General features: G+C 34.2%; 1 protein-coding gene across 2 annotated transcripts in view; it reads left to right on the top strand.

Annotated features, from left to right (window-relative positions):
- Nucleotides 1-1,616: 1,616 nt before the first annotated feature.
- LOC144962753 (nuclear RNA export factor 1-like) overlaps nucleotides 1,617-25,082 on the top strand; it is a 39,215-nt gene continuing 15,749 nt past the window's right edge. The window contains exons 1-8 of one of the 2 annotated variants that reach the window (XM_078895974.1): nucleotides 1,617-1,807; nucleotides 8,047-8,260; nucleotides 12,690-12,879; nucleotides 13,333-13,512; nucleotides 14,934-15,092; nucleotides 15,549-15,769; nucleotides 24,601-24,637; nucleotides 24,867-24,932. In XM_078895974.1, coding sequence (XP_078752100.1) covers nucleotides 1,729-1,807; nucleotides 8,047-8,260; nucleotides 12,690-12,879; nucleotides 13,333-13,512; nucleotides 14,934-15,092; nucleotides 15,549-15,769; nucleotides 24,601-24,637; nucleotides 24,867-24,932 — 1,146 coding nt within the window. In that variant the 5' untranslated portion in view covers nucleotides 1,617-1,728. Of the gene's footprint in view, nucleotides 1,808-8,046; nucleotides 8,295-12,689; nucleotides 12,880-13,332; nucleotides 13,513-14,933; nucleotides 15,093-15,548; nucleotides 15,770-24,600; nucleotides 24,638-24,866; nucleotides 24,933-25,082 lie in introns of both variants that reach the window. The other variant, XM_078895976.1, reaches the window with a different exon arrangement.

Raw genomic sequence — 25,082 nt, 5'->3', positions numbered from 1 at the left:
TGTCTGCCTGTCTGTCTGTCTCTCTCTCTCTCTCTCTCTCTCTCTCTCTCTCTCTCTCTCTCTCTCGTGTAAACGACTACGCGATAGAAAGTTACAGTGCTCTTAGTGCAAGGGAAGTAACCGTGGATGGTAAATGCGTGACGTCATCGGCATACTCTCTATTGTCTTCCCACTTCCCATACCTTTGGTCCAGCATGTCACAGACACAAAATATTAACAATCCCTTTTCCTTTCACTCCCTAACATTGACCCGACCCGCTCCATCAATCTTCGCAGACACACACACACACACACACACACAAACACATGCTTAATGGATAGTGTTATAGCACTATTTTCATGTTTTGAGGCAACACGCCTTCTCCGCTCTCACTTACACTTAGCGGTTCGACAGCCATCTACTGCAGGACCGGTTCCTATCGTTTGACGGCCCAAGGACGCCTTGTGATTGGCCAATGTCGAAAAAGAACCGGTTCATTGACGGTCCCACGAGCCTTGTGAATGGCCAATGTCGAAAAAGAACCGGTTCGAACCGGTCCTTGCGGTTCTCATTTCCCAAGGACCGTAGAACCGGCGGTCCTAAACATGCTTGGGACCGCTCCGCACTAGTGTGTACCCGCTACCCCCAGTAGTCGGTGAGAGAAGGCACTAATAATGAATGACCTGAGTTTGATACGAATTTTTTTGATTCGTGGATAGCTCATACGGTAGAGTCACGCTCTCACCGGCCAGGCGGAGTTGTCGTACCAATAAGGTTCAAACCCCATCAACGCCGCAAACACTTTTCTACTCACTTCATCTCTTGTTGTTACTACTACTATGTCTTTTATCTTCCAATATTTTTTGGTAGGTTCTGTTCCCTCATCGCTGACCTTTTCTTATCAATCGAGTCACCCACTGGAGCACCCAACCCTCTACCCACGCCACGCTAACATTTCATTCATACTCCAACACCATTGAGTACAGACGACGCTAGTTTTTTTGCATTATATTTTATTTGTTTTCCACGTTAATTTGTGTATTGTTGTGCTGACGAAGGGTTTGTACCCGAAACGTCCATTGTCTGTTTTGTTCCCATACGAAACCTCTCCATTTTCACTCTTTCGTTAGTATTTTCTAATGGTGCTCACACTACTATGTTATGACGATCGACCACAGAATGAAGTCTACCGTAATCATAGTAGAACTCTGTGCGATCGACCCAATCTGCAAATTCTTTACCGCCCACCTAGATGCTCTGCCGTACGCTCTATCTATAAGATCGCGAGAAAAATAAAATGAGTTAATGTGACTCATATAAAAGAGGACAACACAAATTTTTTGTGTTGTCCCCTTTTATATGAGTCACATTTGATCTATCTATAACACTTGTTTTTGAAAAAAAAAATTGTACTTACGCAATGTATGAACACATGTATGTAAACATTTATTTATTCATTTCTATTTTTTTTTTTTTTTTAATGTTTCGAGATCTTCACAAACGTAAAAAGAAAAGAAAAAAGGTATCTCCTAGAGTAAATGAACAAAAAGCGCCAAACAATATTTGGACGTAACTTGGTGCTGTTTGCGAACTCCATAGATCTGGTACCCTTTAATGGTGTTTCTGGCAACTCAATACTATCGATAACTGGATATTCTATTTATATATTGGGATTTGGGATACTGATTCAATGCAATGGGGTTTTCCTAAGTTGTACAGACCGAGTTTGGTTTTGATTTTATTCAAACATGAGCTTTAAAAATAGAAAAAATAATGTCAATTTTTCTGTTAATCTATCTCAACACGATGGAAGTCGGTCTTTCAAAGGTTTGTGTTACTTCCTAAAGCTTGATGTGATGTTGGGATAACAATAACTTGATTTCGACTAGAGTGCGTTGACTCTTCTACTCAACTCTCTGTGACTATGAGTATGGCCATGGCCCATGTCTATCTTTGATATACGGAACACTCACGAGTCGAGTTGAAATCGAAACCAATTTTGTGAAGGCTGGATCAAGACCTTTTTTGTAATTAAGATAGCACGAATTAAATGTTAGAGTTAGAATGAAATTGAAAGTAATTGTCACAGGCACAGGCTTGTTGGCTTGTTGACTTAGTTCCGAGTTCAGTTTCAAGTACAAAAGTGAACAGTGTACAATGACACACGATCTTAGTAATTAGTCTTAGGGCTTAGTCTACTAGGGAAAGACTTAAAGTTTAGACCTCTAGTAGATTCACATCCCAAAGAAGAGAGGGGTCATATAAGTTGGTAGTCTGATTCTTTTTCTCTCTCACTCTCTCTCTTTCTTTCCCTCTCTCTCTCTTTCTTTCCCTCTCTCTCTCTCTCTCTCTCTCTCTCTCTCTCTCTCTCTCTCTCTCTCGTGACTGTTTAGACAGGTGCCGATCAGCCATTGGAAAAGTGAGGCACTAGTTTGGTTAGTGATCCCTGTCGTGCGGAATAATTTTAACAATGTTTTGTTAGCAGGTTGTGTTATGTTGGTCAAGCAAAGTTGCAGCCAAATTAATTTTTTTTGTAGGAACTGTGTTTTCAGTCCACCGGAAACAAAAATATTTTAAAAGGACCAACTATCGTCTATACTTACCTTAATCGATAGTGACGACTTTGATATACTGAGCCTATAAAGGCATCATCAGAAATGCACAGGCATAAAATTGATAGCAATTCAACTGCTTAATAATATCATTTACAGTGTTTTACTTACTCTCGGAAAATCTTGATTGAGAGTTGTTTGAAACCGGGTGCCTGAAATAGATCTCAATTCTCGAAACCGATTTATCAAACATTGACGAGATTCTTACCGTGGCTGCGAGATAGCCATTGAACTGGCCAATTTGGCCAAAATTGAGAATAATGTTTCTAGAATTAATTTAAAATTAACATTTATATCTATTTTTAATTTTTCCTTGTCCAAAACCGATGAATTTTCCAAGGAGATTTAGTATTGCTTGCCCAAGTAAGGTTCTATTTTGTCACTTTTCACATCGATCACTGGCCTCGAGTACGGCTGTGCTTCGAGGCCTCCCTCTCTAACCTTGAAAGTACCGGGTTTGATTCCCATTGTAGACATAAAAAAAAAAAAATTTACTTTGTTTTTGTTTGCTTTTTTTCTTTCTTTTTTTTTTTTTTTTTTTCAAAAACTTTTTATCATGTTATTTGAGATCAGTATTTGTGTGCCATGTTTCTTTTTCCTTTTGATTTTTAAAATTAATGTTATTATTCTTTAATTTATTATTAAATAATAAGTAGGAGTGTATTGGCATCCCAATCTGATACTAAAACAAGAAAACCTTGTCCTGTCTTCCTACACACTCCACCAAATACCTGTCGCTCAGGGACAGCGCATCCTCTGTTATATTTACGTTTAGTCACCACACTTTCATCAATTTCAACGGTCAGATTTGCACCACCAATAACATAGTGGTAGTTAGTCAACCAATGGGAGCAATTGTCTCTAAAGTACTGGAACCACAGTACCATGGTATTGTCACTTACTCCAACTAAAAAGGCCGCAATTGAGATATTAATCTTACACGACTAAACAAATACTTGTCTCACAAGTTGACAAATGGTTGGCTTACTAATCTTAATCTGGCCACGAAATAAGAGCAGTCTCAGTCTTAATTTGACTGATTTTGCGGTCAGGGCACCGATTAGACTCTATTGTCACCTCTGCCAGACTTAATAATTGTCACTACACGTCCACATGTAGCACAATTTGGGGAAACAGTACGTAACACATTACTTTGTTGAAAAAATCGAATTGCACTTTCCTCGTCCCTTTTAATGTCTTAATATAATAAATTTAGAGCCATTTATTGGATTAAATATAACAATCAACATACATATCCAACAAGTGAAATTATCCAATTAAAATTAAAAGAATGCAGACAAAAAATACATATTTGAAAAAGGAAGTGTGAAGTAAATTGAAAAGGTTTGATGAGTCTCAAAGAAAATGAAGGGATATCAAATGTACATTACCATCACAATAGAAATGCATAATGTTGCAACAAATTAGCATAGAGGGGTAAAGCATGGAATTTGAAATAAATACATAAAATTTTGAAACATAATATTAAGTATATCATAAGCTACATACCCTTCACATTGGATGATACCATATTTCGGAAATCCCAAATGTCATAGTTTTGACACCTGTCAATCATAGTGAATATATGATTTTAGATTGGTATTCCACCCGCACCCCTTTTCTGATTATAAATTATCTGTTTTCGAAAACTTAAAAAATTCCCTGTTTCTTGGAAACAATAATAAAAACAGTCTTCAAAAAATCCAATGTGACAACCTGGTTGCTCGTCAATACATAGAAGGTAAATTTACTCAGCTCGGCAGCGACCTCTTTTTTTATGATAGTAGGTACCATAATTTCAGTTAAAATTTGAATAACACAATTTCATATAATCACTGTTGCATTATTTGTCATAGTATCATGAACTGTTCTAGTTCTGGCATAATTTTAGAGCAGAAATCATGCTTTCTTTTTGTGTGATTGAAATCAATGTAGGCACTTTTATGTAAAAAAATATAATTTGATCAAAATTACGTAATTTTTAAATTTTGTAATTTTTTTTTCAAAATTGAGAGAACAAAAATAATAAAAGAAAAGGCGTCTATAGATATAATATAATTAATTTATGTATGTCAATACCAAATTTCATCAATATTGAAGGTGGTGAGGTGGTGCAGTATGTTTAATTTTGGCCACCAGTGACCAATCTTCTTTTCTCCATGCTAAAGTTCCTTTTCAATCAGTAGTCTGTTTATCGAGAGGCTGTCCAGTGGGGAATTCCCAGTCACAGATTTTGAGCTTTTTGTAATAGTAAATTTAGAGCAGTAAAATCATCATAAATTTGGAACTGTTTATCCTAGACATAAAAGTAAGGCATCATATTAAATGGTTTTTATAATTATTGATTTTTATATTTTTGGAAAAAGATATCAAACTACCTTCTATAAGTATAAGCAGACAATAGGATGGGTATGGCATTTCTATGATTCTATGGCTTTTGTTATTCACAGACCCGTCTGCCAATAACTACGGTTAGTTATTGACCAGTGACTATAATCTTCCGCGGATCCATGGAATTCCGGGATTTGGGGATTTTCTCAGAAATTTCTGTTGATTTTGCAGTGTCAAACATTTTCTTCTGATAAAAGCTCAGATCAAGTTGTGGATCCGTGAAGAAAAATCACTATCATCATGTCTTGTATCATATTGTGACATCTCTCTCTCTCTCTCTCTCTCTCTCTCTCTGTGGCATATCACTTGGACGTAGCCTCCCACACAGTCCTTCGGAAGAAGTCTCTGTCTTGTGCCCATCTGCCACATTCCGTCACGCCGTTGTTGAGCCATTCCTGTATATCCTGTTGCCATCTTCTTTGTGGTCTTCCTCTGCCTCTTTTGCCCTCCGCCATGCCCTCCAGTACATCTCTCTCTAGTGTGTCGTGTCTTTTCAGGTGCCCAAAGTAATTGAGTTTCAGCTTTTTTATCTTACTCATTAGCAGGGACTTTTTTAGTCCTAGTGTTTTCATGATGTTTGCATTGCTTTCTTTGTTTGTCCACGGGATGCGTACGATTTTTCTATAGCATTTCATTTCGAAGGCGGTTATTCTCTTTTCTGATTCTTTGGTTATAGACCATGTCTCGCATCCATATATTGCAGTGGGAAAAATACAAGATGTTAGGATCTTCATTTTCAGTCTGACTTCCTCGCTCTTCCAGATTGCCATCATTTTGTTTAGTTTGTTGCTTGCAATTGCAAGTCTTCTCCTGATATCTGGTGCCGATTTTCCATTGGCTTCTATTTGTGCTCCAAGGTAAATGAAATTTGTAACATTTTCCAGTTGTTCTCCTTCTATTTTGACCTGAGCAGTGCTGCTTTTATCTGTGCTCATTATTTTCGTTTTCTTTGCGTTTAATAATAGGTCTTTGTCTTCACTATGTTTTTTTACCGATTTTACTAGTTTGTTGAGACCTGTTGATGTTGTTGACAATAGCGCCGTGTCGTCTGCATATCGTAGGTCAGAGATCTTCCTGCCATTTATACTGTACTCTTCATCTTTTTCTTCTGTCATTACATCACGCATTATTGTTTCGGTGTATAGGCTGAATAGTGAAGGTGAAAGGATGCACCCCTGCCTCACTCCCCGCGTTATTGGGAACCATTTTGTAAGTCCATATTCTAGTCTAACCGATGCTGTCTGTTGTTGGTAAAGATTGTTTATGAGGTTGACTATTTTGTAGTGGCAGTTTAAGTTCTTCAAAGTTGTTACTATTTGTTCGTGATTTACGCAGTCAAACGCTTTGCTGTAATCTATGAAGCACATGTGTAGATCTATGTTTGCCTCCCTGCTTTTTTCAATCAGTGTCCTGATATTAAATATTTGGTCTCTTGTTCCCCTGTTTGGTCTAAAGCCTGCTTGAGTTTGGCTGACTTCTTCCTTCACCACGTTCTCTAATCTCTTCAAAATAATTTTCAGTAAGATCTTGCTTGCATGGCTGATGAGTGATATCGTCCTGTAATTTGTGCATAGCTGTAGGTCTCCTTTTTTTGGGGATTGGTATAAATACAGCCTCTGTCCATTCATTTGGCCATCGTTCTTCGTGCCATATCTTTTTACAGAGAGTGTGATATAATGCAGTCCCCTCGTCTCCACTAGCTTTGATCATTTCTCCCGATATTTCATCGTTTCCTGCTGATTTGCCTGTTGGGAGCTGTTTAATTGCCCATTCTACTTCGCTTCGTAGGGGTGGTAGTTCATCTCCATTTGGTTCCATCATTGGCAATGTGTTTGCGTTGCCATCCTACATTTCCTTACAGTATTCAGCCCACCTATCTGCGATTTTTTTTTGTGACATACAAATCTAAAAAACCCAAAATCAAGTGCATATCTATTTTAAGTTCAGTACATTCCACAACAGCCATAATTTGTTTGCTCTTTAGGGTTTTTAGGATGCTTGAGACACATTTAGATCATTTCAGCACCAGTAAAAATACAAAGGATGAACATGGGATAGTCAATTAGTTCTAGATTTGCAATTGAAAGCACACGATAAAAAATAAGACAAAGGGGAAGAATTGTGTCAGTCTCAACTTCCAACTGCTTTATTGCATTTTGTAAATATTGAAATGATAACGTTTTACCGATAGCCATTACGCTGAGTAGTCAAGATTGAAATGAAAACTCAAACTTGGCTTGGCACCACAGTTGTCACACTGGATGTGACCTTTGAAATGCCCAGGGCTAATAGGTCACAAGGGCCTAGGCTAAGTACGGCTAGACTCCTGTGTCTGACATCCTTAATGCCAGCTCGCCACTTCTTTGTAATAACTCATTTGCTACATGAGAAATAAAAAAAAAAAAAGAGCTTTTATATAGCGCAATATCCACTAAATGTCTCAAAGTGCTTTACAAGGAGTCCCTAGTCAACAGCAGCATTTAACATGTAGGGCCGGACATGACGCCTGCTAGGCGATATTACAATTTTTCGGACAAAGACAACGCTGTTAAGGTACTAATTTTACACCTGAGTTGGTGAGAGAATGTGAGTAAAGAGCCTTTTTCAAGGACTCAACTATGCGCAGAGCGAGGTTCGAACCCAGGACCTTCCAATCCGAAAGTGAGTGTCTTACCATGAGAGCACATAGCCGCAGGATAAGTCTTCACTAAAGTAAATGGTGTAAGTTTAAATCACAATTTAAACCCTTCCTATATGTGAAAGTAGTAGAAGTCTATAAATCGTAGCCACCACTAGTCTGATGAAAGGCATGTGGCTTTGTTGTCTTTCAGTCAGAAGTCGCATTTTTAATGTTTAGAATGGCTTGTTTTTTGGAGGTAGTAAAAAACAGATTTGGTTAAAAAAAAATTTATTTCTTGGGCCTATTATTTATAACAAAGGATTTCCTTCAGATTCTTCCAAGATTTTTCTAATATTTGATATTTCAATGATAAATTTATAATTTCTCCAGAAAATTATAGTAGCTAATCACTGTTTCAACATATATCATATATATTCTTTCAGGAGAACATGATGACAGATTTTACCACCCACCACATAGTAATAGAGGTCGGGGATATAGAGGAGGTGGACGTGGTGGTAGAAGCAGGCGTGGTGGATTCAAAAACTTCAACTCACATTCTTCACGGTTTAGAAATAATAGATATGGCGGTGGTGATGAGGATGGTGATGAGGCCATGGGAGAGGATGGCAGAAGACCAAGAGGATCATCAAGAGGGTACTCATTTGCATTTTGACTATAAGAGATATGTGTGAGACATTACTTACTTGTAGTTTTTTATTATTAGCACCGTCTCATAACTTATGTTGAAAACTTCAAACCAATCCTTAGTATCCTCTATAACAACAGTGATAAATCAGCCTGTAGTTTGTACTCTTATTAAATTAACCAATACAGTCCAAGCTTGTATTGGGACAGTCACTTAATTGGGTCGATTCCATGGGAACTTAATTTTAATAATATAATATACCTGTAAATTCTCAGGCGATTGACTGAACACAGCCGTTTACTGCTTTCACTTTAGTTCGACAGGTAAATTTTGCCGGACGCTAGTTCATAACAGATGGTGAGTCACAGCCTGTGCCGAAAGGGAGACTGGGCAATTTTTCCTATTTTGATGATTTTTTTTCTCAAGTTCAAAGTAGCGTAGTAAAGATGCTATTAGATATTGCAATAAGATATTTTAGAGTCATAACTAGTAATTTACATACTTTTATTTGATATAATTTTAGTAGATCATTTGGGATTAGATTTTATAGGAAATAACCATAAAAATGGGTCAGAAATTTTAATTACTTCAAATGATATAATCAAAAATTACATAGTTATCTGAGTTTATACAAATAAATGAGAAATACTGCAATAATCATCAATATTCACAGAGTAGAAATATATAATCAAAGTCGTTTTGTAATGAAGCATTGTTGAGATATCCGCTCACCTGTACAGCAATATCCTTTTTTGACAGCAATAAAAAAAATGCGTGATCACCGAATTGTAGGGGTTTGTTGATCACATGATCAAAACGAACTGATTTTAGTAATGGCAATTGACAATTCTTAGGAAAAGATATGTTATACACATTCCTTTGACGTTTGTATAGATCTAAACTATATAATAATAATAATAATAATAATAATAATGATCATTTTCATGAAAATAATATAGTGGCTATCACCTAAACGCCTGCTAATTTTGGAAAAACATAATAATTTCTCTTTAAAATAGCTGTCGAAATGCCCGTTTTAAACAAATGGAATTCGTCTATATGTCCCCCTGACAGAAAGGAATTAAAAATAGAAAGAAAGAAAGAATAAAGTATTTTACTGAATCATTTGCGGCCAAAGAATTGACTCATCGCCTCCGAGAGTTTTATTTAACTTCCCAACGCCCCAAATTACTGTCATTCATTCAATATAATTTACTCCTCCCCACTCCACGCTCTCCGGCACTTTCCTTCCATGTCCCTCAAACTGCTTTCTTTCCATGGAGCGTCCAATCAGCTTTTTACAATTGCCCATTTCCAATTGGCTGCTGAATAAGGACAATTCTAATTTCAATTGTCCACCAGTCTGTCATCAGCAAAGTCAAGAAAGCTCCTCCTACTCCTACTCAAATCACACATACCCACGAATATGATAGGCCTTGTAGACCAGTCACTGGTCTTTGATGTTACACAACCATCCGCCAGCTTTGATCACATCGCTTTTGATGATGTCACTCAATATCTATCTTCTTCTCTCAACCCCGTTGACTGTACCACGAGTCAACATAAAAGAATATCGCGGTGAGGTGCGAATCGTGAAGATGGAATGACCTAGCTGTGTTAAAGTTGTAGGTTCAAAGTTCAATTGTCAGAGAGAACAGATGAGAGATTACACTGAGGTGGTAAAATGAAAATTATTTCGTGGTAAAACGTTGCATAAATTAGTTTTATGTACACCAACACACACACACACACACACTTTCTCTCTCTCTCTCTCTCTCTCTCTCTCTCTCTCTCTCTCTCTCTCTCTCTCTCTCTCTCTCTCTCTCTCTACTATTTAAAATGGAAATTTGTTGAAAATGGTCTGCTTATTGAACAACCGAAGCATCGTGGATAACAGAAATGATCATTGTGAATCAGTTGAAACACGTGATATCGATGGAATACTCATACCAGTAATAATCATAAAATATCAGAGTATTTATCTTACTCTTGATCACCACTGTAATAATAACATTATTATTATTATTATTATTAATAATAAAAATAAATAATAATAATAATAATAATAATAATAATAATAATAATAATAATAATATAGTATAGTAATAATAATAATGATAATAATAATGATAATAATAATAATAATAAATAATAAAAAAATAAATAATATCCATTTTTTGACAATAAAAAATCGTGATAAACGCATTGAAAAGGACGGGAAGGGGGGTGGGGGGGGGGGGGGTGGGGAGAGGATTAATGATCAGATAATCAAAATGAACTGTTATTTCAAAATAAATTGACAATCATAGGTAAAAATAAGTTATAAGTATTCCTCTGAACTTTGTATAGATCTTAACACATTTTTATACTTTTTATTAACATACGTAAAACCTCACGATTATTGTAAGGAACAGCTGATTGTTACATGTCACAGAAACAGCATCTAATTAACCAACGTTCTGTTTTCTTTATTTTCACCGATGGAACTTCACTTGCTAATTCTGGAGCAGTTTGCATGAAATGTTTTTTAACCACATATCTCATTTGAGCCCTTTCACAGCTTATTCGGCAGAGTCCATTTGCATTGAGACAATGCTTGTTTTCAGTATGACCATTTATCTGAGTAAAGAAAAAAAAATCATTAGTTATTATTGATGATGATGATGGTGAGGATGATGATGATGATGATGATGGTGATGATGATAATAATAATAATAAGAAAAATTGTAATAATAAGAGTTATAATAATATTATTGATTGTTAGTAATAATACGATAGTGATCGCCTAGATGCCTGCTAATAATAATAACGTAATAATTTTCCTTTAAAATTTAGTTCTAAATTCCCGTTATTCAAAATGGAATCCGCCTATATACCCACTCTGAAATATTTTTAGCAAAAATAAGATAGAGAAAGAAGTTTACTGTAGCATTTGCGGCCAAAAAAAAATTGATTTATCACCGGTCTGCGAGAGTCTTATTTGACACCCAGACAACGCCCCAAATTACTTTCAATTCATTTCAAATTTACTCCATCTCTCCAGCAATTTCATCCCATGACATCCAAACTGCTTTCTATGCATGGAGTGCAAATCAGATGTTTACAATTACCCATTTCCAATTGGCTGCTGAAAAAAGACAATTATAATATCAATCGTCCACCAGTCGGTCATCGGCAAAGTCAAATAAGCCCCTCCCACTCAAATCACATATCCCCTCGAATGTTCGGCCTTGTAGCGCAGTCCACCGGGCTTTTGCGGTTACACAATCATCCGCCACCTTTGATTACATCGCTTTTTGATGATGTCATAATATATCTATCTACCCTCTTTTCTCACGCCCGTTGACTGTATCAACGGGCGATGTAGAAGAATATCGAGGGAAGGTGCGAATCGTGAAGACGGAATGGCAAATCGTGTGAAAGTTCTAGGTTCAAAGTTCAATGCAATAAAAATCGTTCCGTGCTAAAAAATGTGCGTACATGAGTTTTACACACACACACACACACACACACACTCTCTCTCTCTCTCTCTCTCTCTCTCTCTCTCTCTCTCTCTCTCTCTCTCTCTCTCTCTCGACTACTACTACTACTACTACTACTACTACGATTACTACTATTACTGCGCTATCATCATCGACATCATCATCATCATCATCACCATAAAACAACAACAACAACAACAACGTTATCATCACACTTGGACTCGTTTTCTTATGTCTCTGGAGTTTGTCTGAATACGGGACTATTTTGTTAGCCAACAAAGAATTAGACAAGGTGTGTTTACACATTCATTGTGCAGAAACCTGTCATTACAAATCGGTGAAATAAATGCTATATTAAAAGTAGATTATTACTCTTTTATTTACTATCATGTGTTAGGGTAACAAAACTCAGATAACATTAATTTGAATTTTTTAAACAATTAAAAATAATTTTCAGGTTAATTTTAAATAGAAAAATATATATTTTTCAAGAAAGAATAAAGTATACTCACCATTTCTTGATATCAATGAAAATAATTGCGTCTTGAAGATGAAAATGTGGCCGTTATATCCATATAAAATAGAAAAATATAGAAGTAGTGTATGGTCAGCAATTGCAGTGTAAAAATGAACGATTTTACGAAATCTGTCCTATAGCCTGACTGACAATGAAATCCAAGCGGTGCATTCTACCGGCAGGGATAAATATAGGCCAGTTCTCACGTTCTGGACATCTGTTATGACGTAACCACACGGTGGTCTCCCCATCATCGACGGTGGGTCGTTCCCATTGGGGGTGAGGCGGTAGTAAACTAAAGTGAAAGATTTCTAGTATAATAAACGGCTGTGTGAAATCTTTTTAGATAATTTTTTTTTCAGAGTCTGTCTTATGCATAAATTATTAAATAACTAGTATTTTGATTTGTTTTTTAAAATTCGTATATTTGTATTGCAGAAGGCTGTCCAGAGGTCCAGGGCGTGGAATGAGACATTCAGGCTATGGTCGTCTTAATGATGGACATGGAAAATTTGACCCAGAGAAACAATGGTACAAAGTAACAGTGCCTTTTGGAGCCAGACTTGGCCAAGCAGAATTATTTAAATTAATACAAGACAACACAGATGTACAAGTCCCATTTCAAAATGTATGTTATTACAGAGTTTAAAGAAAGGCTAGAATTCCTGCTCCTAATTGATATATTGTGATAATTGTTTGTTATACAATCAGGCCATCTCATCTAAGTTTGATTATTCCACTACAAATTATAGATTTATTTATTTGATTTTTTCAATTCTTAATCTCAAATGATTACTGTTGTCAAAGGCAGAAATCCGTCTTAATGAGAAGTTACACATGTTGAAATATCTTTGTGCATTTGAGGATAAATGTTGATTGGAAAGTTAAAAGAGCAGTGTGATGGATTGATTAATGCTATTTTAATTTTTTAAAATTTTGTTTTGGTTATTTTAAGTGATTAGGATTAAACTACCAAAATTCATATTTGATTTTTTTTTTTTTTTACATTAGCATGATGGTTTACAAAAAAAAAATGCGAATTGCACTTTTATTTTTTGAGATTGGTTTATTTTCATTTCAGTACCATACGATAGACCAGAGAGCATATTTCTTTGTCCAAGGTACCAGCATTTCTGAAGGTCTTCGTTTCCTCAGTCGCCGCATAACAAGGCCAGATGGTCAAAAACTGTCATTAATAGTAAATGATTCTGGTCCACCTAAGGTCACCAATATTACTGATGAACAGAGAGAAAAACTGAAGGTAAGAATAATAAAGAACACTTTATTGTTATCATATGTAAATAGTGCAACCCCTGGATAACGACATCACTCTTGATCAGGAAAATGATGTTGTTATCCAGGAGTGTAGTTATTCGGGTTTTCTAGATGGTAGAAAAAGGGGGTGTGGTTATTCATAACAGTGTGGTGCGCGGAGCAGTGCCTGAGAGAAGACGACAAAAAATGTTAGAATGTGTATTTCTCATGTTTACAAAGGGTATACCAGTTACGCTTTCACTCTCTATTGTTTATCATTTTGATCGTAAACAGTGCTCAAACGCCATTTAACAAAACTAAGAATAAATCACGAAAATCAAGGGCCAGTATGATAATACCGCATAAGAATGCAGATGCACACATATCTAGTTTTGATTTTGTTTAAAATTCATGCGATATTGCTGCTGAGTTTTGAAAACCAGAATTTTTATTTAAGTGCACCAAAATTTACAAGCACTTAAAATTAGTGGATCCACATCTTGCGATATTAAAAACAAGACAAAAATAGATATTAATTTGGACTGATATTTAGAAAAACAACTGATTTTTCAAGTGAAAATATAAAGTGAAAGAGGCTGTTGTTGTCTTCTCGGCTATTCCAACATATTCACAAATTTTCATAATTGCCCTCATTGGACACGACATTGCCTGATATAAGTTACCTCCACTGATCCCAGACAGGGAAGGTTAGCCCATTGCTTCTCATTGCGCCTGATTGCACCCGCTAAAATCCAACTTCGTGCTTCTCAATGCGCCCTTTGTTGTTGTCGTCGTTATTATTATTAAAAAAATTTTTCACGACACATCCTGGAATTGGATCTCGAGTCCCTTGTTTAGACACTTAATGGTGTTAAACTAATCAAATTTTGTGTGAATGGGTACCTAACTTTAGGTGGTGGCTGGAGTTATAAGATTGCTATCAGTAAATAGCAGGCTTACCGATCGGTATGAAATTACTTAATTTAATAAACAGTTTTTGTCCAAAATATATAAATATGAGAAAATTTACAAGACTATTAGAAACCAATTGAACAAAAAGTGGTCACATCTTTTGAAAATGTTAGATTATCCCATGTTATAATAATATCCATAATTTAAGATTTAGGTTCCTATTTGGAAAAATTATATCTAACTTTAATGTGGAAATTGCGATAGACTAGCGTCCTATCCAAAGGATAGCAAGCAATTACAATTGTCCATTTCACACAATAGAAACCAGGATAAACTCTGGCTCCATGGGCCTAATGACTCTGAAGGACTATTTTTGTTGTTTGATTTTTGTATTTACTTTGATATTTTGTAAAAAACTTTTTTCTTCATTATTGATCTCACAATATTGGTTCATAAAAAAGTGTTTCGAATTTATGAATAAATATAATCCTCAATTGAAACTCTTTTTGTCAAAAGGTTGCCATGAGTGACAAATATGAAGCATCGACGCAACTCTTGAATTTGAATAATTTTCAAAACAACCAAATTCTCAGGAGGGAATCAATGTTCCTTCCGATCAACAAGTTCCAAGTTATGGAGGCTGTGGTCAAAATTGTGGCAGAGTACATTCCAGAGGTATTATTTCAAATGACTTTTACTAACTTCTGATCCTTAAAAGTATAAAAATAAATGATGAAGAAAGGGAAAATTCAGTCAATCCTGACACTGGCTATCATAATATATTCATAAGCTGATGACTTTGTATTAATATTGTTAGTCTGGAACATAGTGTAATCTTAATCCAAAGACATCTCTTTTCACTGGAATAGATGCTTTGTTCAATGAACAATGATTTTTCTTGAGAGTCGAATAACACTTCTGGTGTTTGGTTTTAAAATATTATTTTTCATTTTATTTTATAAATGGGCTCATGATGGCTCATAATGCACGAGGCTGTGTTAATCAAGTATAATCATGTCATTGTTGGCTCCTTAGGCACTTTTTCTAAAAGTGTTAAGTAAGCAATAAAATTCATTATGTTCCTCACCTAATTTTTCCTAATTTGTCTCTTGATTTCCTCCTTTGGATTAGATGACGGGCTTGGACCTAAGTGAAAACAACATTGGATCACTATCAGGTGCTTCTGGTCTGGTTAAGGCAGCTCCTGGTGTTACCCATTTGAACTTGGGGAAAAATTCAATCCGTTCCTTGGAAGAATTAGAAAAGATGAAAGGCTGGAGCAATGTTGCGGAGCTTGACTTGGATGGCAATGATCTATGCTCTTCCTACAAAACTCAGACGGATTATATCAGGTGGTATATGATATTCTTTAAGGTGTTATTTTTGTTTAGATCTTCAGGTGGCTGAAGATGGAGATTATAATGCTCTGATATCTGTTTGAGGTTTCAGGTGGTCTATAATATTTTGTAGAACTAAGACATCCTTTTAGTGTGACACGGATTCAAACCTGCATTGACAATTTGAAAAACTTTTTTTTCCATATTGACAATATTTTATTTGATTTTCAGTAAATGTCAATTGGTTAGAGTTTTAAAAATTTATTTTAGATGTATTACCTAATGACAACAGTTTACCAGAATTTTTTACCGCAATCATATTATTTTCCATTTTTAAGATTGGAATAGTGTTATTGTATTGTTTTGTTTTCAATATATTTTTTGTTAACATCTAGATATTTTACATGAGAATCAATCTATACATTGTCTCACCACTTAGTATGGTTCCTTTTTCATTGTTTTGGAGTTTTGACTTGCATTCTGACCGTGTACATTTTGTTCGTGTATGAACTTTCCTCTTCAATCCACCTTTTTCTTCTCTTGTTGTCTTGCTGATAATTCTTTTGTCATTCTTTTTACTCATTTATTATTTCATTGCAGTCTAAAAGCAGACGTGAAAGTAGAATAATTTCTTCAAAGTTGCTTTGTGCTTTTGAGATAACAAATTTCGGGCTCTATGAAACCAATGATTCCCCACATCACAGTGGTATTGTGTCTTTTACTCAAAAAATGTCTTCAAACCCAGTTAACTGCACTTTATATTTCTGTCGTTTTTATCTTCTATCTTCCATCAATTTTCCACAAGGCTGTATTGTCCCTTTTAATTCACACAGTATGGTTAAAAATGCTGCTAGTATTATTATATTTATTTTATCAACTATGATGAGGCACTTAAACTAGTATCAGCTCAAGCTAGTGAAAAAATTGCTCGGGGTATGTTTTAAAACTTTCACATAATTTCTTAAATTGCATAACATTCCCTATCTTAATACTTGAAAGCTCTATTACTACTTTATGGCAAGCTGAAGTGTTATCACATCATCATCGGATCAAGTCTTGCAACTATTTTTGTGTGATACGAGTCACATTTTTTGTTTTGCATTAAACTCAATGTCTCCATTCTACTGGCAGTTGGAGTGCAGTTTGACAAGTGTGTCTTTCTAATCATCCCCAGTAATAGACTATAATAATAATAATAATAATAATAATAATAATGTGTAATTTCCATTGTGTCCCTTTCCACCAAAAGTATTGGAAGCAATTACAAAAAAAAATTGCCTGCACTTAAGCTCGTATATATCTATCGATAAAATCACTCAGAGAAAAACTGAAAGGAAGGACTCTGTTTTCAAAGATGTTTTAAAGGAGAACAGGGTGTTACTGTGTCTGTTGTCTGCTGAAAGGGCACTCTACTCAGAGGAGCAGAATGAATGGTTTTAGTTGTGTTTATCCTATCTTTGATCTTTTTCATCTATATTGACATTCTAATGGTTAAGTCTTTGCCACAATTTCTGGGGTTTTTTTCCAACTCCTGATACTCTAATAATGGGTAATGCTGGTTGGGATCTACCATGGCTGAATGACCAAAAAGTGAGAAATGAAATTCTGAGATATTGGGTGCAGCTAAGCTTTTTCCTTGATTGGAGGGCTAATATTTGCTCATGATAGTAACATATAAGTTTTCTTTCAATCATGACAAAGTAATGTTACTTACTTAGAAAGATGCTTTGATCATCTTCTGTTCTTTGACTCTTGAGAATGTCGTGTTTTCAACAATGTTCAATACAAGATTCATTAACATCAAGAAATATTATCTTGAGCGTCTACCAGGCCATTTTTGTTCACCTGTCCATGCATTTAGACCTTGACTCTTCTCAGCCATCAGTCATTTTTTCCCAATCGAAAGTCAGAAATGCAAATTTGAGATATTGATTTGCAACAAACTTTTCTTGATTGAAGAATTGTAATAAATAATATTGATGGTTTCATAATTTTGATTTATTATTTTTCTTCAACCAAGACAAAGTAATGTGCTGTTGGTATTTTGGATTTCTTTTCATTGACATTTCTATGGAGTTTGGATGGCTCACAAAAATTTGGAGCATCTCAAAGGAATTGAATCAATTTATTCTTTATGTTTGTTTCTTTTTTTTTTTTTTTCTTGCATTCCACCTTGATCTTTTGGATATCCCTTCATCGACTTTCACGAAGTCTAGATTCCTTAGACTGTGTCAAATCACTGATACATAATGAGATTGAGAGGGAATCTGATCCTTTACATGTTGCTTTCACTTATCGTTATTTTGAATAGATTTAACACCGTTCATGCATTTTGACAAAGACTTTTCTCAGCCACCAAAGTCATTTTTTTTCCAAATGAAAGTCAGAAATGCAAATCTGAGATTTTAATTGTAACAAGGCTTTTTTTGATTGAGGAATTGTAATAATTAATCTTGATGTTTTTATGGTTACAGTTTATTATTTTTCTTCAATCAAGACAAAGTAGTGTTCTCTTGGCATTTTGGATTTCTCTTCATTGACATTTTTATGGACATCCCACAGAAAAGTCAAGCATTTCAAGGAAATCTCATGAAGATATTCTATGTGTTTGTTTCTTTTTGTATTGCTGTCTCCCTTGATATTTTAGATTTCCCCTTGACTTCCTTGAAGCCTCACTGAATGATGAACTTTAGAGCCTATTAAACCCTGGACCAATTAACTTTCTAAACTTGATTCCACTTTATTGCATACTTTATTAGTATGTCTTTATTGTTTTGACTTGACTGTAAGTGTGGATGTTATGATAAGCTAGAGTCCAGGGTGAGATGTACTAAGACAGTATACGCTTTATCTAGTCTCCCCTTCATAAAATAAGCCACATCAAAAATGTTACTCTAGATATTTTGTTTGCTCAGAAAGATGTTTTAAATATATAGTGCTGTTTTACTATCTTTCCTTTTAAGCTGTCCTGTTGTCAACATATTAAATAATTACCTCATCAAAAGCATAAAGAAATATTTTCTTGCCCCTCTGGTTAGATTTCTTCAACACTTTATACAGTTGTACTTTGACTTTTCTCAGCAGTCAAAGTCATTTTGGTTTTTTTATTGAAAGTCAGAAATGCAAATCTGAGGTATTGATTGCAACAAAGCTTTTCTTGATTGAAGAATTCTAATAATTAATTTTGATTGTTACATATTTTTTGTAATTTATTATTTTTCTTCATTCAAGGCAAAGTAATGTTCTCTTTGTATTTTGGATTTCTCTTCATTGACAATTCTATGAAGCTGGCTATCTCGCAAAATTGATAAGCATTTCAAACATTGGAATCTTGTCAATTGAATCTTTATGTCCGTATCATTTTGTCTTTTTGGATATCCCTTCATTGATTTACTGGATACATCGCTGAGATAATAAAATTCACAGATTGTGTCAAACCACCTGATGCTTAATGAGATTGATAAAAAAATCTGATCCATCAACATTTGTATTTTGCTTCCACTTACTGTTATTTTTTATAAGAATTTTCACAGTTCAACAATCAACTCATTTGATATGCAAAGTGCGATTCACTTTCAATGACATCGGGAAATAAGAAATAATTAACAATTCTTACACTCTAACTTCAAAAAAGTTTTTTTAATTTGCTTCCTATAAGCATGATAATGCTTCATTGCATTGCTTGTAGATTTTGAGAAAGAGCTGTTACTAAATTCTTCTCCTTTTTGGGATTTTATGTGTGGAATATATGACAATGTAGAGTTAAGGGCGAGATGTTTGTGAAGGTATTTGATTTTTCTAGTTTCCCCTTTCTATGCTAAGCCTTATTTTAAACATTTGCTCTAGATATCTTGTTTAGCTCAGAAAATGGAAGCTTTAAAAATCTGCTCTTGGACTTCATCTCTCCTTTGAGATTGTTGTCAACCATTTCGAATATGTGCATCAATATCATCAAAAAATGTTTCTCTTGTCAGTTTTGCACAATTTTCTATTTGATAACACTCAATCTCCCAAACTGTCTTTTTTTTCACTAGCACTGTTCTTTTTTTGACATGTTAGTTGTTCAGTTGCCTACTTTTTTGTGTTATTTTCAGAAATTTGCTCCTGGTTTAATGTGACCAAGATGTTACGCCTTATGTGTTATCTGTCAAGCTACAGAATTAATGGAATTGTTTTTGAACTGCTTTTAAGATGGGTTGCCAACTGCCACCCTAATTTTTTTAATAAACATTCTTTTCAATTTCTGTAATTGGAAAAGACTCAATTCTCGCTGAGAACCTTCCCTTCAAACTCAGTGACCCGTCCCTTTTGCTAAATTTTAAAGAAATTACATAAGAAATTTCTACTAGCCAATAAGCTACTTTGATTTACTGAATGATCTTTTTAATTATCTAACAGCAAGCACATTGTATTATTCAGATTATTTGTGCGAATATATACAATGCTTAGTAGATCTCACGCATTATTTATGGCATATGCTTAACAGTTTTGGGAGTAAAATTTATTTTTCAGGATGCACAACTATGAAAATGCTGTATTTTTTTTAAACCTTGTCTGGGGAAAAAAATCATATCATTTCTATTATCTGCTACGGTAAATTAATTTTAAAAAGATGGTCAGATTGTTTTTTAAACATTTTGATCTATAGAGGTTTTCATCAGGATGTGACAATTTTGATAATAGATTTACAATTCGATAATGCCTCTCAATGTTTTGGCAATTTGTATTTGGAGAAACCAGCAAAAAATAAAACACATAAAGAAAAAAAGACCCCTCTCTTCCCTCTCCCCCCCCCCCCCCCCCACCCCCCTCCCCAAGAAAAAACAAAACAAAAATAAAAAAACGTGTCTATTTGTTGTTGACAGAACATCGAGACTTCTTTTATTTGTCCTGTGTAGTTAAGGGATTTTTAAAAAAAAGTTAATTTGATTTGTATTTATTTAACTTTTCTTAAATTTTTCATTGTTTTACAAGAGGCTTTTGAGTGATCAGTTGTCAAAACTTTGTCTTTCCAGGAAAAGTTTTCTTAATAGTTGTTTATTATTCGTGGATTTTTTAAAAGCCTTTCTTCTGATTTCTATTTAATTCATATTTCATCGTCAGAACTGAGTATGTGCAATATGAGGCATGATTATCTGTTCATTCTTTGTTCATCAGTGTGGTCTAAATTGATCTTTTTTGGATTTGAATTTCTTAAAAGTTTACTTTTTCACTTTCATAGTAAAATTCTGCATTTATCTCTCATTTACCATAGGAATACTTTATCAAAATATTTCTTTTTCCCATCAGTCACTGTCACATGTTCCCATTGTTACAAGTTGCCATCAAAGCATCCTTGCTAAACACATGGGGTCTTTACCTCTCACATCACAATGTCACAAATATCATACTGAATCACCAGTCTTGACTGTCAGTACAACATTGTGAAATTCTACAAGCAATGTAAGTCGTCGAAAGACACTGTCCAAAGCATTTGTCTTTGCTTTAATTCAGTGATCAGACGGCGGATGCTCAACAAATGACATTTGTGCTATTGGGACAACATGTGTCTGTGTTCTAGGAAATAATCATAAATATGAAATTTCATTCATTCTAAATTGAAAACCTATGCATTTGATAGTCTGTTCACCTGTTTATTCTTAACTAACTAGAGTACATTTATATGCTTTCTTTAGTCCTGCTGGTTATATTTTCTTGAAAACGTGTCATTGTTTTGTCTTTTTCTGTTAAAAAAAAATCAATTAATTGTTCTTTCACTTGTCTTGTCAGATAATGAAATTGTTGTTGCTTTTCTCCTTTCTCTTTTCAATTCATTAGACATATTTTTTATGTGGTAAAATAATTCAGTTAAAGAATTTGTTCATCTTGACTTCCCTTTGATTTATTCACTCCTGCGAAAGTTGTGTCATTGCATCCTGCAAAAGTTGTGTCATTGCATCCTGCAAAAGTTGTGTCATTGCAAACACCTATCAGAAAAATAGTCACCTTCTTTCTTTCTCCTGTGTGAATAGATATGGATTATATTTTACATGCTCAACATTTGTCATTCCAATGCCAAGCAATGAAATGAAAATGATTTGAAGTTGAATAATTTTCAAAAAGGATATTAACACGTATTACCAAAGATATATTGCACACTTTTTTGTTTATCAGTTTTTCTAACTATATACTATTAATTGTAGTTGGTAAAGGATGAGTTGTCTACTCATTCAAATTATCGTTTTATCGAAATATCAGTGTTAAGTTTGAAAACTCAAACTGCATGTTATATGATGCCATCTGATATTTGTTGTCTTTGGAATCATTCATGAATAACAAAATTATTCATAGCACTCAACATACACAAAATTAATTTTTCCCTTTGGCCCCCAATTTTTCACAAATTAACTCAGTTCTGGTCTGCCTCTAATTATTTTCAACTGGTTCCATGCTTTTCAATTTCTCTCATTGAGGTTCATTTCTTGGCCACTATTTCCTTGAGATTTATCATCCAATTATTTTACAGTCTCATTCCTTATTGTATTATGAACATCGTTTCAGCTTCTATCAAGAGAAGTTTTTCGTGCACTGTCTCTTCAATTCGTATTGAGATTTTACTTTTCTGTCATTGACTAATGAGTCTTTTCTTACCTTGGGTGATAAGCAGAATTGACATATTAAAACTGTAAACCCAGAGAAATGATGGAATATCAAATGATTTAAAGACAATTCATTTCATTTCGCTTGTCTCCTTTTCTTTGATACATCCATTTTAGCGGTGGTTGGTTATAGTATGTTCCATTTCTGTTTTCATTAAATGTTTTTCTTGACCTGCTTTGATTGATTCATAAATACTTATAATTAAGGTGCAAACCTGTGTAAGAGTAAGAGGGCTGTACAAGTGAATGAGATATGAATTACTTTTGAAGTGACCTTCTCTTACTTGTATAAAATTTCCGTGCTTTCCTGTGATTTGGAATGCATCACTTTGTTGTCACTCTCCCTCTCAAAATGAGACAAAAATCTATCTGAATCTACATCAGTGAAACATATCAATATGTTCAAAGAATGTATAGTCCTCCATATTCGAAGGATTCTGTCGTTCTTCTTGAACTTAACCAACAAAACCCCAAAAACATACAGTATTCTGGTAAGCTTTGCAACTTAAGCTGCTGCTTTTTCATTTTTAACAATTCGATTGACAATGAATTTCCAACTCATAATTCATCACTCTTGTTTTATATGCTCCACAACATTTAAACTTTTCTTTTTATTTCACTTCAAAAGGTTTCAAATTTCTGAGGCAACTAAAACGTTTAAGTTATTTGAGCCAAATGTATAGCCGCTCATATATTTCTATTTAAATTTTGAGAAAGGAAGAAATAGCTGAACTTGTGACAAACCACTTGCGTGTAATTTTTATAGATGCCTTTAAAGAGGAATTTGATTTTAAATTCTTAAGAGTGCTTAAATGGCACAAAAATGTCATAAGCACTGTTGAAGTTCTAAAAACATTCTTAAATGTTTAAGATGTTCCCAATGAAAAAAATAATTTCAATTATAATTACAGGAAAGGAAATTATTCATTACAAATCACTGAAAAGTGTTTTGGAGTTTTTATCCTCAGATGACAATTGAAATTAACAGTAGATATTATTTTGATTTATTGTGCCATCTGAAAGAAAGACTGATTTAAAAGGACTGCATGGTAGTAAAGTCTTGCAACCTGACCAGCAGTTAACATCCTGTTGGTAAGGTGACATTGGCTGGAATACCCTATATCCAGCACAACCTGACTTGAGGTCTCAGTTTCTTTATCATACTTTATCTATGTACCACCAGGTATAATGGTATCATTAGATTTAACAAGAATAAAGTTGGATCAACTTGATACAGAAGCTGAATATTTCTTTTCACACATTTTATCTTTTGGTATAGTAATAGTTACTTGTCACAGTTGAGTATTTAAGCAAAGCACTGCCATTACTGAAGCCAGTAACATTTGATTTTGAATATTAGAAAATGCCAATTAACTGTCATGATTGAAGTACCAAAAAGCAAACCCATTAATGTCTTTTTACATTTGTAATTGCAGTAACAGTTCGATAATCATTTTGATAATATTGGGTGCGCACTTCAGCAGTTCAATTCTTAATTATATTTATTTCAAAGGGTCTAAGAATTGTAGTTGGTCCATTTAAGGCCTTCTCTCTGTCATATTCCTCTATTAATCCTTTTTTTTTCTATTTTTTTGTCTTCCCAGTGACTAAATGGTGACCAATGAATTTTTCAAGTTTCATTTTATTGGAAAAGAGAAAAGAAAATATGCTATAGAATCATGCTTTTTTTGGGATGATTTGATGGTTTTTTTTTAAATTGTATTTTTATTTTTGCTTTGTTTGGGTCTGTCACATTCACACCTTTTCAGAATTATGATCTGTATAGTTTTGATAAAAGATAGTAAATGGATCAGTATAAATTGCCTCTTCAGACTTTTTTTTTATGTTGTGAATCTTTCAGTGCGAGTCAAAACAATCCTCTGTCTTTTTTGTTCCTCCAGTTGTCAGGCATACTGCTCATTTTCCCACTCAGTTGCATCTTGTGTTAACTTCTTCACGAGCCTATTTCCTTTTTTTCCTCTCTGGTTATGGTCATGGTGTTCAGAAAGTTCAATTTCAGATTAATATGAATTAAAATGAAATTTCTCTTGCTCTTGATTTTCTTGTTTCAATGTTATGAATGGATAGATTTGATTTTGATGTAAAAGGATACATTTTAAGATCAAAAGAACAAGTCTGATTTTATTTTAAATAATTGCATTGGAATATTATCAATTGGAATAACATTTTTCTTCTTCTATGTCCCAGTGCTGTACGTAAAATATTTCCAAAAGTTATCAAGTTGGTGAGTTCACAATACTTTATCATACTTCAGTCTCATGTAAGAAATATAATTAAACTTTTTTTTTTATATACTTTATTTTAAAATCTTTCATTTTTATCTCTTTAAACTTTAAAATTTTTGAAATAAAAAAAAATTGAGAACCAGACTATAGACTTTTGTACTTAGCAATACAAAAAAAAAATAGTTAAAGAATAAAGTCGATTCACTTTTTGCTTTATCTTATGTCCAGGATGGAAAAGACTTGCCACCACCTATATCATTTGATATAGATGCCTTGTCACTGCCTGTATCGCAGGTAAGATTAAACTTTTGATCCTTTGGTAGGAGTGACATCATCAGGATTGTTGTTTATTTATCAAAAGTTACCAATTTTAACATCAAATTGAGAAACTAGGGAGCGCCGGCGTAAGATAAAGATCTAAACAAGTTTGTATGAAATGGTGCC

Source organism: Berghia stephanieae, chromosome 1, assembly GCF_034508935.2.
Source record: "Berghia stephanieae isolate SIO BIC M18660-M18661 chromosome 1, UCSD_Bste_1.3, whole genome shotgun sequence".
Taxonomy (NCBI): Eukaryota; Metazoa; Mollusca; class Gastropoda; order Nudibranchia; family Aeolidiidae; genus Berghia; species Berghia stephanieae.
Note: the sequence above shows the minus strand (reverse complement) of the source record. Positions and strands in the feature narration are given on the sequence as shown.